General features: G+C 50.7%; 2 protein-coding genes across 38 annotated transcripts in view; both read left to right on the forward strand.

Annotated features, from left to right (window-relative positions):
- Positions 1-19445, forward strand: part of LOC108590343 (uncharacterized) — a 151001-nt gene that overhangs the window by 45208 nt on the left and 86348 nt on the right. The gene's annotated exons all lie outside the window — the stretch shown is intronic.
- Positions 646-18544, forward strand: LOC103790472 (uncharacterized). Its single transcript, XM_078337910.1, has 9 exons — positions 646-684; positions 783-969; positions 3082-4021; positions 5140-5228; positions 5958-6016; positions 6856-6951; positions 7432-7485; positions 13668-13817; positions 17331-18544. Exons 1-6 carry the CDS (start codon positions 646-648, stop codon positions 6859-6861), a joined length of 1320 nt encoding a protein of 439 aa, XP_078194036.1. The 3' UTR covers positions 6862-6951; positions 7432-7485; positions 13668-13817; positions 17331-18544.

The raw sequence follows: 19445 nt of genomic DNA on the forward strand, positions 1-19445 counted from the left end.
GTGTCTTTTGGCTTGGCTCCTGGCCAGCACCCGGAGTCCTGTTGTCTGCTGGCCCAAAGCTTCCTCAGTGTCCCTTCTGTTGAGGCCACCAGGAGGCAGAAGGGATGCCCAGAAGGCCCCACCTGAGGAAGCTTTGGGCCGACAGATGAAAGGCCTCTGGGAGCTGGCCAGGAATCGAGCCAAAAGAGGCTGCCAGGGGCAAAACTTGGGCCTGTAGACGTGGCCAGGAGGAGGTGCCAGGCCTGGTGTGGCTGCCAGTAGGGAGGCAGAGGCTGGGGCTCCTGGAGAGGTCACCTGATGGGAATCAGGACCTGGGTTCCAGGGGCCACTGGGATGCCAGAGCTGGCCCCGGAGGGGACCATGTGATGATGTATTGTGCCCACGTTGGGGGGTGCCGCCGGGAGGGCAGGAGCTGGACCTGCAGACGCAGACGTCATGACCCGGTGCTTGGGCCTCCCGAGGCCAGCAGGAGGACAAAGCAGGACTGGGCCTCAGGGCTGAGCTCTGGAGTCCCCCCAGCCTCCCCAGCCCCAGCTGCTGCCTGCTGGCTGCTTCCGCAGGCCAAGATCTTGCCTGCCTGCCTGCATCCCGGCTGCATCCACAGGCCCAGCGCCTCCCTCACACTGGCCAGTTGAGGCTCAATTCATGCCTTTGCAGGACGTCTCTGGAGCCAGCTCTCGCCTGGTGCTGGTCTTGAGTCTGGACCCAAGTCCTCCCTCGCACCAGCCTTTCTTGGCCCAGCTCGCCTCTCATAAACTCTCTGGCCAGCTCCTGCCTCCCAGCGGCCTGTCCAGGCCCGAAGCTTCCTCCGGGCCCCGCCTCTCCAGGCCTGGCTTTTGCCTGTGCTAGGCCCCTCCGGGCCCAGCCTCTGCCTCTCAGTGGACCCTCCAGACCCAGCTTGTGGCCTCATCGTGGCCTCTCCTCAGCCCAGCTCCTGTCTCTGGCAGCCTGTCTTCACAGGCCCAGCTTGTAGCCTCCCAGTGGCCCCAGGCGGCCCTTCCATGCCCAGCGTTGGCCTTCTGGCATCCTCTCCTTGTCCAGAATGTCTTCAGGTCAGCCTCTTGGGGCCCAGCCCCTCCTTCCGGCGGTTTCTAAGGGCCAACCTTCCAATCTCGCCTCACAGCAACCTTTGTGGACTGGGCTCCTCCCCAGCTCCTGGAGGCCTTTGTAGTCCCGAAAGCTCAGGCCCGTGACTCAGGCTCTCAAGACTACCCAGCTCATGCCTCACGCTGGCCTCTCCAGGCTCAGCTTCTGCCCAGCCAGGGTTCCTACAGGTTCCAGATGTCCCAGAGTCAGCTTCTCCAGGCCCGGGTCCGGACTCCTCCTATTGGCTTCTACAGGCCCAAGCATTGGGTTCTCAATTCGGCCTCTCCAGGCCCAGCTCCAGTTCTCCTGGCATCTCCTCCCCATGGGTGCAAAACATTGTCACATGGGCCCTTCTAGGGCCAGCTCATGCCTCCCAAAGGCTCCCTGGGCTTAGCTCCTGCCTCCCATCAGCCTCTCCTGGAGCCCCATTCTCTGCCTCCGTACTGGCGGCCTCTCCAGGCCTGGATCCTCCTCTTGGCCATGTCTACGGGCCCAAGTTTTGCCCCTGGCAGCCTCTTTTTTATTTTGAGATGGAGTTTTTCTCTTGTCACCCAGGCGTGAGTGCAATGACCTGATCTGGGCTCACCTCAACCTTTGCCTCTTGGGTTCAGGCAGTCCTCCTGCCTCAGCCTCCTGAGTAGCTGGGATTACAGGCATGCACCACCATGCCCAGCTAATTTTTTGTTTTTTTTTTTTTTTTTTGAGACCTATTTTCGCTCTTGTTACCCAGGCTGGAGTAGAATGGCGTGATCTCGGCTCACCACAACCTCCGCCTTTTGGGTTCAGGCAATTCTCCTTCCTCAGCCTCTTGAGTAGCTGGGATTACAGGCACCCGCCACCGTGCCCAGGTAATTTTTTTTTTTTTTTTTGAGATGGAGTTTTGCTCTTGTTGCCCAGTCTGGAGTGCAATGGCATGATCTCGGTTCACCACAATGTTTGCCTCCTGGATTCAGGCAATTCTCCTGCCTCAGCCTCCTCAGTAGCTGGGATTACAGGCATGCACCACCATGCCCAGCTAATTTTTTGTATTTTTTTTTTTGAGACCTATTTTCACTCTTGTTACCCAGGCTGGAGTAGAATGGCGTGATCTCGGCTCACCACAACCTCCGCCTTTTGGGTTCAGGCAATTCTTCCTCAGCCTCCTGAGTAGCTGGGATTAGAGGCACGTGCCACCATGCTCAGCTAATTTTTTTATTTTTATTTTTGAGTTGGAGTTTTGCTCTTGTTGCCCAGGCTGGAGTGCAATGGCATGATCTCGGTTCACTGCAATGTCTGCCTCCTGGGTTCAGGCAATTCTCCTGCCTCAGCCTCCTGAGCAGCTGGGATTATAGCTGGGATTACACACCACCATGCCCAGCTAATTTTTTGTATTTTTAGTAGAGACGGGGCTTCACCATGTTGACCAGGATGGTCTCGATCTCCTGACCTCGTGATCCACCCGTCTCGGCCTCCCAAAGTACTGGGATTACAGACGTGAGCCACTGCGCCTGGTCCCCAGCAGTGTCTTTTGGCTCGGCTCCTGGCCATCTCCTGGAGGCCTTTCATCTGTCGGCCCAAAGCTTCCTCAGGTGGCACCTTTCGGGCATCCCTTCTGCCTCCCGGTGGCCTCAACAGAAGGGACACCTAGAAGGCCCCACCTGAGGAAGCTTCGGGTCGACAGACGAAAGGCCGAGCCAAAAGAGGCTGCCTGGCACAAAACTTGGGCCGGTTGATGTGGCCAGGAGAAGGTTCAGGCCTCGTGAGGCTGCCAGTAGGGAGGCACAGGCTGGGCCTCCTGGAGTGACTGCCTGATGGGAACAGGACCTGGGCCCCATGGGGCCACTGGGATGCAGGACCTAGCCCCGGAGGGGACCACGTGATGATGTATTGTGCCCATGTTGGGGGGTGCCGCCGGGAGGGCAGGAGCTGGACCTGCAGACGCGGACTTCATGACCCAATGCTTGGGCTTCCCAAGGCCAGCAGGAGGACAAAGCAGGACTGGGCCTCAGGGCTGAGCTCTGGAGTCCCCGCAGCCTCCCCAGCCCCAGCTGCTGCCTGCTGACTGCTTCCGCAGGCCAAGGTCTTGGCTACCTGCATCCTGGCTGCATCCACAGGCCCAGCGCCTCCCTCACACTGGCCAGTTGAGGCTCAGTTTGGCCCGAAGCTTCTCAAGTGGGGTTTCTGCCTCCGTTCTGCCTACCAGTGGCCTTGACAGGCCCTGCTACCATCTGACATTGGCCCCTCTGGACCCAGCTCTGGATTCTCCGCAGCCTCCCCAGCACCAGCTACTGCTTGCTGATGGCTTCCCCACACCAAGATCCTGCCTGCCTGCCTGCATTCTGCCTGCATCCACAGGCCCAGCATCCCCCTCACAGTGGCTCATTGGAGCCCAGCGCTTTCCTCAAAGTGGCTCATTGGAGCCCAGCGTCCCCCTCACAGTGGCTCATTGGAGCCCAGTGCTTTCCTTACAGTGGCTCATTGGAGCCCAGTGCTTCCCTCACAGTGGCCCATTGGGGCCCAGCTCATGCCTGTGGCAAACCTCCGGACCCAGCTCTCACCTCACTCTTGCCTTGAGTCTAGGCTCAGGCGCTCCCTCGCAGGGTATTCCTGAGCCCAGCTCGCCTATCACAGACTCTCCCGGGCCAGCTCCTGCCTCCCGGCGGCCTGTCCAGGCCCAAAGCTTCCTCTCCAGGCCTGGCCTCCCCAGGCCCAGCTTCTGCCTGTGCCAGGCCCATACAGGACCCAGCCTCCACCTTTCAGTGGACCCTCCAGGCCCAGCTTGTGGAATCACCGTGGCCTCTGCTCAGGCCCAGCTCCTGCTGCTGTGGCAGCCTGTATCCACAGACCCCGCCCCCAGTCTCTTCGTGGTCCCATGGGGCCAAGCTGATGCCTCCCGGTGGCCCTCCTGGGCCCAGCATTGGCCTGCTGACATCCTCTCGGCCCAGAACGTCTTCAGGTAGGTGTTTCGGGGCCCAGCTCCTTTTCTTGGCCATGTCTACGGGCTCAACTTTTGAATTTTCCTTGCAGCAATCTCTGGGGACTCGGTTCCTCCCCAGCCCCTGGCAGCCTGTATAGGCCGGAAAGCTTAGGCCCTCTGTCTGATCACAGCTCAAAGGGGGAAAAGGAACTAATGTTCTCAGGCTCAGGTCACCTAATTCCTGCCCTCCTTTGCAGGGTGGGTCCCAGGGATACCACCCACACTGGCTGTTTGTTCACTTGGTAGGACCACCTGGCAGGTTCCTCCCTGGGGCAGACTGATTCAGGTGCTTCACTTTTCTGATTTTCTGACATGAAGCCAGCGCTCTGCAGCTTCACAGTGAAGCTCAGCCGACAGTACAGAGAGCTCAGGGACCAAGAGGCTGGACAGTGCCAGTGGTGGTTGAGGGTCCTGGCCTGAGTACAAGGATCATTTCGTGATTGTTGTCGCCACCACAAAGAGCAGTGTCCATCCCATAGCACAGCCTCAGCTCCACTCCTTTTGCTGTGTCCCAGGCCTTAGAGGGGCTGCCATCCTCAGGGCTGACAGCTCTACAGCTTTACCTGCTCGTGCATAGAACAGCTTTACAGAGGTTAGGACACAGCTCAGGGTCACACTGCAAATGATTAAGCCACGGTCCACCCTCGACCTGGTGTCTCCAGAGCCTCGGTTCTCTTCTCTTCATGCTCAAATCCCTACTGGACTTCCTGGCAATCCCTAGCTCCTCTCTGCGAGGAGTGAGCTCTGGGTCCCAGCCTTTGCCCTTGGTCCCATCACAGCCCCCAGCCATCTCCCCATGGCAGCCCTTCATCAGACACAAGCTACAATTCTCCACAGAGCATGGTCTTGCCAGCCCCTAGGAGAGATGCTGACCCTGGTTGACTGTGACCATGATTGGTGTCCAGAGGCGCTGGCAGCAGAAATGTCAAGCTGCCATCAAGAGTAATGGGCTTGTTTCCCTGTGGGCACTGGCGAGCCAGCTGGCCTTGGTGCCCAGGTTGGCCAGTGGAAATTGTCCCCTTTAATAGTGAGAAGTGGAGACCCAGCCTCTGAACTCACAGGGGCCCCTGCCTGACTGGCCGCCTCCCTCTTTGCAGCTGCGGTATGAAGCTGAACTTGGACTACCTGCTGGAGATGCTTTGGGAGTACTTGGCCCTGACCTGCATCTACACCAGGAAGAGAGGACGTGAGTTACACTGAGTGTAGCTGAGAAACAGGCTGAGCTTCATCCTCCCTAAAAGGCTGCCAGGCCTGAGGGTGGTGTCCACAGACCCCGGCACCAGCTGTGGCCTTGCTTATTTAGACACATCGCAGCTCTTTTCCCTTCTCAGCACTGGGCACTGCTGGTTTTGAGGGTGCCCTGGTGGGGCAAGGCTACCTCGGGGTCCTCACTGGCTGCAGCAGTTAGTGCCACCCTGACCTCCCCTCACAGTGACAGACCCCTCTGCAGGAGCATTAGTGACCTGAATCCACAAGAGCCCTCCCCGTGTCTGACCCCCACCCATCCTCCTGGTGGTTGCACACACACATATGCCCTGGGGTCTCAGCTGCTGAATTCAGAGCACTTTGCATCAACCCTGACCTTGGCAGCAAGGAGCAAGCTACAGTTACCCTCACGAGACTGCAACATCCCTTTGGGTCCTGCCCGTTGAGTCTAGATCCTGGTCTCTGTCAGTGCTGTCACAGCAGATGGGTGGCAGGCAGTGTGATCCTGGACTTTGATTTATTTTGAGTCACTGTGTTCAAGTGAGGCTTGTAGAAGATGGCGCAGGGATATATGCGGAGGGCGTGCTGGATATCAGGGACATTAGGCCAAGGCAAGGAGACTGCAAGGGCCTCTGCAGCCATCTCTTCCCTCAGGCAGAATCATGAGGCAGCAGTGTGTGGTTGACGCTCTCCCCATCTCGCCCTGCAGAGAGGCCGGACTTCACAGATGCCATCATCCTCCAGAAAGGGGCCTCAGTGGAGCACGTGGTGAGTTGACAAGACCTGCCCTAACAGGAGGTGGGAGCTCTGTGTGCCCCTTGGAGCGCTGTTCTGCCTGAGGTGCCCTGGGCCAGGGGTGGGCTCTGCTGGTCTCAACCTCAGATGATGACACACAGGCTCTGGAGTTGGACAGTCTGGGGCTGCGTCTGCAGCACCGCTTCCTAGCCATGTGCTGTGCCTCCAGCCTCTCCTGTGAGGTGGGATGTGCTGCCTGCCCCCCTGGGTCATGAGGAAGACACATTGGATTAAGTCCAGCATGTAGGGCACTGAGCACGCTGCCTGTAGTGCATAGATGCCAGTAACCCTGCTCCCATGCCATTCAGGCATCAGCCAAGGAGTGGGGAGTGGCACTGGCTCAACATAGAAGTCAGGACAGGTTTCAAGGAGGCCACCTGAGCTGGCTTGTAGAACTAGCAGGTCTGGCAGTGAGGAGTTGGGGTGGGGAGCATCCCAGATAGGGGAGCAGGCATGCACAGGCCCCAGAGGACGTGCTATTGGCTCAGGGAGCATGAGGCTGCCTTTCTCTGTCCAGAATTCTGTCACCTGAACATGACCCTGCAGGCATTGGTGGTGGCCAAGTGTTGGGTCACATGGCTGTGCTTGGGCTGTTGCTTTCCCAGGTGTTATTTTCCTCAAGCTGATTTCTTCTTGGGATCTGTATCATGGAAGCAAGGGACACTGTCCCTCTAGCCCCTTATGACAGTGGTGGCTGGGCTTGTAATCTGGTCTCATGCATTCATTCCTTCTGAAAGCCCAGCCCCAGGTCTCTGGGTGCAACCCTGGAGGTGTTGAACAAATGAGGCCACGCAATGTCCCATCTCTCTAAGACCTAGGCTTGAGATCACATCAGGAGGAGCCAAGAAGACTCACGATCACCCTCGTGAATCCCTTCAGACACTCACAAGTGGCAAGCTGAGTAAAAAGTAAGACCCATTTGCAGGCCCGAATCAGCCAACTTCCCATCTCTGTCAGGGAAGTGGACCTGCAGGCCTGGCGCCGCCTCTGCCCCAGGGACACTGGGCTGAGGTGTTTTGTCTCCCACTGGGGCCTGGAAGACTTGTGGGCATGTAGAAGGAGGAGCCGCATCGCACAATTGCAGAGTCCCTTCCCTGCCACCCTCCACTGTCCCACCATCAGTGTGGCAACCAGAGGTCCACACTCAGGGAAAATGCTGGTTGCCCCTCCAGGGCCTCCTTCCAATTTCACGTGACATCTGGGACCCCTGTGACCTTCATCCCTACCAAGAAGCACTGGAGGGTGTACGCTGCTCTGGGAGTTGGGGGTGATGTGATATGTGGGAGGCTTCAGGTCACAGGTGGGGCCAGGAGAAGTGAGAGACAGTGTGGTTGAGCTTGGGATGGGGTTAGGTGGAGCCTCACCTCTGTCTCTCTCCTGTCCTCCAGTGATCCTGCATCCACCGGTCACTCGCCAGCCAGTTCAAGTATGCCCTGGTGTGGGTAAGTGTCTGGGTGGGAGGCAGGCAGGGGCTTAGACCCAGCAGAGCCCCCGGATTAGGCATGGAGCAAGGCGTTCACATTCCTCTGCATGGTGTTCCTGTTTTTCCTGTGGGGATTGGCATGACTGTGTGTCTGTCCTCCATAGAATGTATGTGTTCACCCAGGCTGGACATGGGCCTTCCCCACCCTTTTCCTTTTTTTTTTTTTTCTTTAAGACAGGGTCTGGCTCTGTCTCCCAGGCTGGAGTGCAGTGGCACAATTGCAGCTCACTGCAGCCTTGACATCCTGTGCTCAAGCAGTCCTCCCACCTCAGTGTCACAAGTAGCTGGGAGTATAGGCGCACACCAGCATGCTTGACTGATTTTTTATGGAGATGGGATCTTGCTATCTGGCCCAGACTGGTCTGGAACTCCTGAGCTCAAGTGATCCTTGAGCTTAAATGAGGCCTCCAAAAGTGCTGGGATTACAGGCATTAGCCACTGTGCCTGGCCCTCCCCCACCTTCGAGGTCAGGGATGGTCAGACCACTGCAGATGTCCTGCTGCCTGGGGCCCTGACCTTATGCCAGCATTCACCCCCGGGACATACACCCCAGGGATATCTTTCTTGGCCTTGCCCTTGGCCAGTCCAGGCTGAGGTGACCCCTCTGCCCCCATTCCTCACCCAGGGCACCAGCACCAAGTACAGTTCACAGCAGGTGGGTCTGACCCACACCATGGAGCATGAGGAGGTCATCCAGATCATGAAGAAGTAATGGTGCCTGCCAGGCCTCCCGCCCACCTGCCTCATCTCCCTGGGGGCGTCGGTCCTACTGGGACACACAAACACCCAAACAAAAATACAAATACACACACTTCTCTGACACTCGGGCTTGGGGCCCTTCCAGGAAGAAACCCCCTTGGGTCCTCCACTCAAGGCTCTCCAGGTTTGGAAGCAGAAGTTAGTGGCTTCAAAAGCCCAGCTGACACCCTCCACAGCCTAAGGGGTGTCCTAAAGTGCCTCCCTCTTTCTGACCCTTCCAGGGCAGCTCCTGCCCAGCACAAAACCCCCAGACCCTGGCTCTACACACCTGGGCCAGGGACTTTTGAGTTTAGAATCTGTTTTCTAAGTCCCCAGTTCTCCTGGCTCTCCTTTCTGAAATAAAGGATTGAAAACCATTCCTGTCCAGACCGAGAACACTTTGTAACCTTGCTGAACAATAGCCAGGTTGAGGCAGGTGGGCACAGGTCAAGCATTGAGGGTAGCAGTGGGCCTGGGAGTTGGACAGGGTGGAGCCTGGATCCCCAGGGCAGCCCCAGGCCATGGGTGGCAAAAAGAATGCAGGGTTCCTCAGCCAGGCACAGGCAGGCTCTACCCAGGGAGTTGGTCATGGGTGTCAGGCCCAGACTGGCCCCTCCAGAGGGGCCTGGCTGCCAAGGTGCGCAGCATCCCAGGAGGCCTTTGTGACCATCTGGGTGGCAGGGAGGCTCCCCCGTGAGAACAAGGTGGCTGACCATTTCCTGTTGCCTCAGAAGCCAGGAGGAGAGGGGCTGGCAGGGGCTCGTTGAGTACCCATAATGTGCCAGGGACAGTGCCGGCCCCCCACAGTATTCTACTGTCCCTTGGAAGCTGGTGCACGTTGCAGTTTTTGAATGCAGAGCCTAGATGTAAGACCTATGAGCAGCAGCGAAGGCTTCCCAGAGGAGGTGTGCCTTTTCGGAGGGATGCAGCAGGTTCTGTGAGGCTGTCAGGAGAGGTAGAGAGCTCCAGGGGGGCCTAGGGCCCAGCTGGAATATGGAGCAGGCCCAGGCCCGGGTCCTGGGCTGTTTGCAGCTCCGCTGTCAGCTGCTCAGTCTTTTCTAGAGACAAAACAGGAATGATAGACATCATTAAATATACATGGGGCCCCAGGCGGTTGGCCTGGTGGGCTGGGCCTCCCTTCCCCATAACACCGAGCTGCTCTGCTGGGCCGATCGTGCTCCTGGGCCAGCCAGAGGACCCCCATGTTGTGGCATGCAGGCTGGGAGCAGGCCACGGGACCCTAGCCTAGAGTCCTTGGGGTTGGCCACTAGCTACCCTCCCATCCCAGACTGCAGGGGCAGCAGCAGAGCTGGGACCTTGCCCCTAACTCACCTTGAGACCCTTCACTGCCTTGCTTTGTTCATCTGTGAGGGGTGTGATGCCCACGCAGCCCCCTCCTGATGATGGTGGGATACCAAGACAGGCAAGGGCTCCTTGGCCCCTCTCCCAACAGCCCTGATGCCTGGCCGTGAGGCCCTAAGTGAGGATTTCTACCTGGGTGGTGGCCATTCCCACTTCCACTTTATAGGCAAGGGCTCTGGCCCTGGGTGAGGTGGGGAAGGCCTTGAGTTCACACAGTGTCAGGCTGTGTCTGGGCCTTGGGTTAGATCCAGGCCTGTTCTGTCCCCCTGGCTGGCTGACAAGGGTGGGGGGGAAATGAGGCCAGAGGCTGGGGGGTCCTCAGGCAGGGAGGGCTCGGGTGAGTGGCTCCTGCCACTGGGCTGCATGTTCCTGGGCTAGGTCTGTTGTGCATGGGGGTCAGGCAGGCACTACAGCTCTGTTGTGTCCTGGGCTTTCTGGATCTGTGGGCAGGATGGCTGTATGGTCTACATTTGCATGTGAGAGAGTGAGCGAGAGATCATGCAGCCATGTATGCCCAGGTCAGTTTGAAGCAGTTCATGGTGCCCTTAGGGCTGGGGAAGCTCCCTAAAATCCCCTCAAAGGTCCAGACCCCCCCCAACCTGGGTGAGCTCCAGGCTTGGGCCTCACCCTGTCAGCCACCTTGTTCTCATCACTCATGCTCCCTGGCAATCACAGGTGAGCGTATGCACCCTCACCCAGGCCATGCCCAGGCAGCAGAGCTGCACTCAGCTCCCAGCTGGCATTCCTGCAGCCTCCCGGGGGTCATCTGCCCGCAGCTTTAGAAGACTCAGGTACAGAGGAGCCAAAGAAATGCATATTATTCTGTCCCATGCTTGTGCATTCTCTCATTCTCCATCTTCCTCTCCAGCTTAGATTCCACAGTTTTCTGTTTCAGATCCCTCCTTTGGCAAGAAAGCCAAGTCGAGAGCCTCTGCTTCCCACTCTGTCCTTCTCCTAGATGGCTCACCCCACCTCCAGCCTCCATCTCGCCAGACCTGGGTCCGAGCAGCCTTTTTGACTCTCCACTGCACTGCCCCATAGCCATCCAAACGCTCCATGTCCCAGACCAAACATGGCATTCCCGCCCCACCCGGCCTCACCTCAGAGACATTCCGCACACCTTCCAGCTTCACCAACCCAACCCCAAGTTCACCTGGCTCCCCCATCATCCCAGCTCCATCTAGCCCCTCACCAGGGTCAGCATGTTTCACCTCATCCTGAATGTGTCCACTGGACTCCATCACAGCATGGTCCCGGTCACGCCACTGTCCCCGCTCCACTCTTTTCACTTGGTGGCCTGAGCTGCCTTTTCTCCTGCTTCCTAAGAAGCCATGTGAGCCAGTGGTTGAGACCGTGGACACTCTGGAGCCAGACTGCCCAGGCTCAACTCCACCTACAAGCTCTGTGGGCCCATGTCCTCCTCTGCAAAGTGGGAAGAAGAATCACACCCACTTCAGGAGGTTGTAGTGAGTTGAGTTCTGTGTGGCCTGGCAGTTCTGAACACAGGCCTTGCCATCACAGGTCCCATTGCTTCCTCACTGTGGGCTCTCCGCTGAGGGATCTAACCTGAGATCAAGCCCTTCATCTCTAAAATGTGAAGAACAGTTGCTGTCCTACCTATGTGAGAATCTAGTGTGATACTTCAGAAAAGCATTTAGCACCAAGCCTGGCACACAGTAAACATCTGGAAATGTGGAACAGTGACTAAAGTCCCATCCCTTCCATGGCTGATTGGGCCACCCTGGCCGCCTCTCATTTCACATGCCCTCAATCACTCTGCTCTAGCCATAGACTGTCCCTGAAGCCCCTCTTACTACCTGGCCTTTGCACATGCTGTTCCACTTGCCAGGAATACTGTTCCCTCTTCCATGTGATCAGCTCCCTCTTATCCTTATCTTGGTTCAGGGTTGCCTTGTCAGGAGAGTCTTCCTGGACCTCCAATGCAGTGTTCGCCCATCTGGGGTCATGCCCTGACCTTCACAGCTCTTCTTATTGGTGTGACTCTGTTTAAAGCCTGCATCCAGGATAGGCATGGTGGTTCATACCTGTAATCCCAACACTGGTAGGCTGAGGCAGGAGTAGTGCTTGGGGGCGAGGAGTTCAAGACCAGCCTGGGCAACTTAGTGGGACCCTGTCTCTACAAAAACTGAAAGCAGTAGCCAGGTGTGGTGGCACACACCTGTGGTCTCAGCTGCTCGGGCAGCTGAGGTGGGAGGATTGCTTGAGCCTGAGAGCTCAAGGCTGCAGTGAGCTGTGATTATGTTACTGCACTCCAGCCTAAGCGACGGAACAAGACCCTGTCTCAAAAAACAGAAACAGAAAACAAAGTCTGTGTCCCCTACAATGCAGGGAACTTCATGAGAGCAGAGATCAGGTTGGCTTTCACTCCACTCTGCCAACCCTGAGTGCCCTGCATAGTGCTTGGCACATAACACATGCACAACTAATGCACAGCTAATATTTAAAGAATCAATAAATGAGAGACTAGTAGCCTGACACCCGCTCTGTGTCTGCACAGAGGTCAGGGACCCTGAGAGGGAGGCAGGACCTGGAACCTACCAGAGAAGGGGCAACCTCAGCTGAATTCTTGCCTGAGGTTCCAGAGACCAAGAGGGCTCAGGTGGGCAGGACTTGCTGCCAGCAGTCACCCAGACCACCTCACTCAGAGCAGAGAGGCAGAGGCCTGTAGCAACGATGTTGGCAGATATAACAGCTGCTTACCCAGGCCAGCCACTGGGCCCGGCTCTCCACCATTTCATGTAATGCCCAGGTCAGCCTTGGTAGGGGAGGTATCTACACTCACAGATGAGGAGACTAATGCTGAGGCTGCATGACTTGCTATGGGTCAGATCCAAGTGAGGAATGAGACCTGACCCAGAGCTCTGAGCTGCGGGCCTCCTCATCCCCTGGGCTAGAGCTGGGCTTGCCTCTCCAAGTGGCAGGTCTTCATCTGGACAATGGGGTTTTGCAGGGGAAAGATGCCTGCCTGCGGGCTTGAGGCATGACTTGGACAAGCCCCTAGACAATGGTGGCCTCTCAGCCTTTCTTTCTTTCTTTTCCTTTTTCTTTTTCTTTTTTTTCTTTTTTTTTTTTTTTTTTGAGGAGAAAGAGAATAATATTTATTGGGCATGCCACACACCAAGTTAGATTTTTTTTATTATTAATAGCACCAGTCGCTCTGAACCTGATTTATTTTTTTATCTTTTTATTGCATTTTAGGTTTTGGGGTACATGTGCAGAACATGCAAGACATTTGCATAGGTACACACGTGGCAGTGTGTTTTGCTGCCTTCCTCCCCTTCACCCACATTTGGCATTCCTCTCAGCCTTTCTTCTGGACAGACAAGGCTCCCTGCTTGGGGCAGACAGAAAGTATGGCTCTGGGAGGTGCTCCTGGTTCTGAAGAGCCAGCCCTGCCCCACTTTTCCCCAGCAAGTCTTCTGACCTCTCTCTGCCTCACTTTCAACAAATGTTATGTGCTGTGGGGGTGGAGTTGGATCTGTGACATCTCAGGCCCTGACATTCTTCCTGAGAACCTGTCTAAAGTGGTGTTTTCACTCACTGTCTCCAATTTTTTTTTCCATTTTCACATTTACAGTGTTGTCGGGGGTGGGGACAGTGTCTTACTCTGTCTCTCACGCTGGAGTACAGTGGCGCAATCTCGGCTCCCAGCAGCCTCCACCTCCTGGGTTCAAGTGATTCTCCTGCCTCAGCCACCACACTGTGCATGCCTTTAGCTGGGATTACAGGTGTGCACGTTAAGATTGCTTAACGTCTCTATTTCCTTCTCTGATAGTGGGGAGATTAGTATCTGTATTGGAGTTGTTGTAAAAGGTTAAAGGTAATGTGTGTGATATGCCCACCCACTACCCGGTATATTAATGCTTATAAAAGATGGCTGTTCTTAGGCTGTCAGTACATGTTTGTTGATTAATAAGTTTATTTATATGATTATGTAACTTTATAATTTTTATACATACATGCTAAACTTACTTTTTCTTCCTGAATGACTAACTTTTTTACGTTTATTTTTCAAATAAGTGACTTCGATATACTCTGCTCCAGCTGCTGTCAAATCAGAATCTCATTCCTCGCCAAAAAAGGATTCTCTTTCTTCAGATGTCACTAGCAAACTATTACAAATACGCAGTCCTTCAGCTGAAAATAAGAGACCTAAATGGGTCCCACCAGGTATGGTATATTTATCAAGGGCAGTAACTTGGAAAATTATCACTGGTAAATTGTTTTCCTAGTTATAAATGTCATGTGTGAGCATTTCCCGATATTATCACATATTCTTCATGCTGCATTTATTTAACCATTCCCTTATTATTAGACATCCAGGTTTATGATTTTTAGTGCTGTAAGTAAGATTGCAATAAGCACAAATGTCCTTATTTCAGGAGTCTCTGAGCACATTACTGATTATTTTCCCAGGATAAAATTTCTAGTAGGATAATTACAGTGTTAGAGAGTATAAACATTTGAGATTCCTGATATATGTATTTCTGGCAGCACATCTTTTGCCCAAGACCTGCTTGACCTCCACAGTCTGACTGAAGCCTTGGGATCTATATGTGGCAATTCTAGCATTTAGCAAATGCTGTAGCAAAGTCAACCTCTGACTTTTACAGATTTCGCTTCTCTTTGTTTTCTTTTGCTCCACAGCCAAGCCTCATGGATCCTTCAAGAATTCTCTAACCTTCACCCTTCTTGACATTACTAAAACCCTAATCCAGGCCCAAATTGTTGCTGCCTTCCTAACCAGTCTTGTCTTTACTTTCTCTCATCCATGGTCCCTCTAATTCAGTGAAACTCTCTATTCAGTGAAACACTTTTTGTCTCTCAAACATGTTATATGTTTTTTTTTTTTTTTAATTGGATTTTAGGTTTTGGGGTACATGAGCAGAGCGTGCAAGACAGTTGCGTAGGTACACACATGGCACTGTGCTTTGCTTTGCTTCTCCCCTTCACCCACATTTGGCATTTCTCCCCAGGCTATCTCTCCCCACCTCCCCCTCCCACTGGCCCTCCCCTTTTCCCCCCAATAGACCCCAGTGTTTAGTACTCCCCTTTCTGTGTTCATGTGTTCTCATTTTTCATCACCCGCCTATGAGTGAGAATATGCGGTGTTTCATTTTCTGTTCTTGTGTCAGTTTGCTGAGGATGACGTTCTCCAGATTCATTCATGTCCCTACAAACGACACGAACTCATCATTTCTGATTGCTGCATAATATTCCATGGTGTATATGTGCCACATTTTTCCAATCCAGTCTATTATCAATGGGCATTTGGGTTGATTCCAGGTTTTTGCTATTGTAAAGAGTGCTGCAATGAACATTCATGTACATGTGTCCTTATAGTAGAACGATTTATAGTCTTTTGGATATATACCCAGTAATGGGATTGCTGGGTCAAATGGAATTTCTATTTCTAAGGCCTTGAGGAATCGCCACACTGTCTTCCACAATGGTTGAACTAATTTACACTCCCACCAACAGTGTAAAAGTGTTCCTTTTTCTCCACATCCTCTCCAGCATCTGTTGTCTCCAGATTTTTTAATGATCGCCATTCTAACTGGCGTGAGATGGTATCTCAATGTGGTTTTGATTTGCATCTCTCTGATGACCAGTGATGATGAGCATTTTTTCATATGATTGTTGGCCTCATATATGTCTTCTTCCATAAAGTGTCTGTTCATATCCTTTGCCCACTTTTGAATGGTTATATGTTTTACTCTCTCAGGGCCTCTTTTTATCCTCCTCTGCCTGGTATATTTTTATTCATATGTTCCCTCTCCTAAGCCCTTCCAATTCTACTCCTGTTTTTCTTTTGAGTGGCCTTTTTTGATTCATCCACAGTCGTCACTCCCCTGATGACTAGTATTCAGCTTTAGGCCTGAACTGTGAGGCTTCCATGATTACTTAACTAACAGAGTCTTAATTTCATCATATGAAATATTGGAAACAGATGTAATCTTTAACGTGCATTCTGGTTTACAAATTCTAAGATTTTTAATGAGGACCTAAAAGCTCTTTGGAGAAGGAAAGGAGGGAAGATTAATTACTGAAATAATGATGTCATAAAATTCAAAGAGTAATACTTAGTATATTTCCAAGAATAATTAGTGCTTCCCCAATGAAAGAAATGTGAAAGAAATGACATAACTGTAGAAATTTTAAAGGAGCATAATAAAAAACATACAAGGAAACAGTAGAATGATGAATAAAGAGTTAGTATCATAGAGCACAAAGTACTTATAAAGTCAGTATGTGATGGGATCAGGCAAGTGATGTAATGGGTGAGTTGGGCACATGCAGTAGACTTGGGTGAGTAGGAATTTTGTTGGACTCAGGAGCACAAACCCTTTGGAAGGAAGCAGCTGCTACTCAGCTCTGTCTTATAAAGGATTAAGGATTATGGGCCTGGTATTTCTAGATCTGATTTTTGTTTTCAAGAGTAGCCAGAAATTCAGATTTTAATATGAAATCTGCTAATCTTTGTAAGTTGACTTTTTCTTTAAAGCACCAGGTAAACCAAACAATATATCTGAGAGCTAGATTTGGCCCACACATTGCCAGTTTGTTACCTATCTTATACAACTGGAGAAGACCGCCAAGATCCCAAAAGTAAAATCAGCCAGCGGCATAAATATACCAGTGTCCCCAAGAACTATTAATATGACTAGAAAATAGGAAGAATTTCAGTCTTGCTGGTAATTAAAGAAGTGTAAATTAAAATAAAATATTATTTTATCTCTCAAACTAGAAAACGATAAAGCAGTATAGTCTGAGTTACAGGGTAGCAGGTGTAATTATTTATTTTAAATTTATAATACTGTTGTGTAGGTGAGCAACTACAGTCACCATCAACTGTGAATATTAATGTGGATAATTTTGAAATAGATGGAAATAATTGCTACATTAGGGTAATAGTATAAATGAAACTAGTATAAGTAAATAAAAACAATGTTTGCCAGTTCAAACGGTGTGTAAAAATTGAAAACTAGACTATTCAAGGACTACTTGTAAAAATTGAAGGACCTTTAAAATGCATTTGCTTTTTCTTTGACTTTAGAAATTATCATTGTATGCATTTCTTTTTTTTTGAGACGGAGTTTCGCTCTTGTTACCCAGGCTGAAGTGCGATGGCGCGATCTCAGCTCACTGCAACCTCCGCCTCCTGGGTTCAGGCAATTCTCCTGCCTCAGCCTCCTGAGTAGCTGGGATTACAGGCACGCACCACCATGCCCAGCTAATTTTTTGTAATTTTTAGTAGAGACGGGGTTTCACCATGTTGACCAGGATGGTCTCGATCTGTTGACCTCATGATCCACCAGCCTCGGCCTCCCAAAGTGCTGGGATTACAGGCTTGAGCCACCGTGCCCGGCCTGTATGCATTTCTTTATGCCTTTACAGCTAGTGTTATTCATTCCCATCTTTCCTTTGTCAGCTTTCTTGGTGAAGTTTAAGTGTCATTACCTTGACTTCTGGGATGTTTGGAAATAGGCAATATTGTATTATTTCTGCTCTTTAGCACATTTCATTCTTTTGATTTAGTCTGTTGTTTGATAGACTCTGGAAAGCAGAATAATGAGAATAATGCTCAACTACCTTTTTTCTTTTTTGCTTCTTGTTTGTTAAATTAATCTTTGTTAAGAGATTTCTGACATCATCAGCATCACATCATATGTTTCCTTTCAGCGGCATCTGGAGGTAGCAGAAATAGCAGCAGCCCACTGGCAGTAGTGTCTGTGAAGTCTCCGAATCAGAGTCTCCGTCTTGGCTTGTCCAGATTAGCACGAGTTAAACCTTTGCATCCGAATGCCACTAGCAGCTGAGTGTGGTACCAGAGGAATGTTTGGTTGAGAGAATTGCAGCTTTACAAGGGTGTTTATATTTAATTTGTGTTTATATTTGGGGCAGGTATTGTCATATAAAGGAATCCATTACCATGTCCTATAAATGATCTCTAGCTATTTTAAGTTTATGTTCTCTGTAAAGCTCTTCAAGCCTTCAGTGAGTTTTGTTTATAAGAACTGTCTTCTCATGCCTTTCCTTGTGAAAAGCATATTCTATTTTTCTATCAGTTCTACATGAAGGAAGTCCACATCACATGCTGTTCTTTTCTAGTTACATGATGTGCCTTTCTGGCTTTAGCTAGTTTATAGCACCTTAACTGTTCAGTTTTATGTGGCAGAGGAAACATTCTTATTTTTCAGAAGACATTTCTGAAATCTTATATGCTACTGAAGCTACCTTGTCAATTTTATTGCAAAGGTTTTTTGTATTTTAGCCAAATCTTTTTATAGTATGAATTTGGAAATATTTTACACACTAAAATGGTTGTGGTTTTATGGATGCATCTCCTATGTAGATCGTTATTCTATAGCAAATAGAATTTAAAGGCATTTTATTAAATCTTCATTGTCAAAACCTTTAATAAAAGTGGAAATATTTTGAAATGCTCTTTTTCTTGATGCCACTACATTCACCTGTTCCTGATTGTCCACATTTCATGATAAAATGAGAGCTCTGCAGAGAATGTTACCCTTTTTGTTGTAAATATAAACAAGGGAAAGCTGTTTCTTCAAGTAGTAACTTTTTGTTAAGTTCTTTAGAAAGCAGTTGTCAAGCACTTAGTCATCCCTATTGTGATATTAGATAATACAGCTTTTCAGGAAGCTTAGATTTGAATTTATGTTAAAAAACAATTTATGTTGAAAAACAATTAATATTTCATATTCATGGTGAAAATTTCAACTAGCTTCTGATCAATTTTTAATAAAAAATTTCAAATCGTGTTAACTTAAAAAATATATAATACTTAACTCAGTTTTTCTTGGTTTATTGAAATGTCCATGTTAATGTGAAAACAATTAATTTAGAATTGTGATTAAAGTGAGCATTTGTCTACCGCTATTGTATACTTTTTTCTTATCTAGTGTATATTTTTATAGTATCATATACCAGCCCCCTAACCTGCCCCACCTGTCTCCTTTTTAAAAACATAATTTCCAGTTATGTAGCACTGAGGTTCTCTATTTGGTACAGATCAACAATAAACAAGAGCCTACTCTGTATTAGGTACTGATATATTGAGTACCTAATACAGAGTATAGGTATATAATTGATTAATCATCTGGCACTAGCTTAATGACCTGTTTTGCTATGTTATTCATATTTATAGTTTATTTTTTTGAGGGGGGTGTTGAAAATTGCCTGATTTTAAAGTACGTTAAAATCAGCCTGGCTGAAGGCACTGATACCTTCAAGTTGCCAAACCCCATCTTACACACCCTGTGCATTAATTATACTCTGATGAAAACACTTCATTTCCTTGGCTCACATGAGACATTTCTTTGTCAATTTCTTCCCATCTCCATGCCTACTCTTCATTATTTTGAAGCTTTCCAATCTTCTGTGTCACCTGTACCTACTTGTCTTACCAGTTTCACGTTCTATGAAAACTCCAGTGGTCACTTATGCAACAGTGACTGCTACATCAGGATCTTTACCCTACACCTTGCTCTTGACACAAAACCTGTGGATGGTCCACTGACGATTTGATGTACTGGATCAGTCATTGAATTCAGGCAGATCACGAGGTCAGGAGATAAAGACCATCCTGGCTAACACGGTGAAACCCCGCCTCTACTCAAAATACAAAAAAATTGGCTGGGCTTGGTGGCGGGCACCTGTAGTCTCAGCTACTCAGGAAGCTGAGGCAGGAGAATCGCTTTAAGCTGGGAGGCAAAAATTGCAGTTAGCTGGGATCACACCACTGTACTCCAGCCTGGGTGACACAGTGAGACTTCA

This window comes from Callithrix jacchus, chromosome 9, assembly GCF_049354715.1.
Source record: "Callithrix jacchus isolate 240 chromosome 9, calJac240_pri, whole genome shotgun sequence".
Lineage (NCBI taxonomy): Eukaryota > Metazoa > Chordata > Mammalia > Primates > Cebidae > Callithrix > Callithrix jacchus.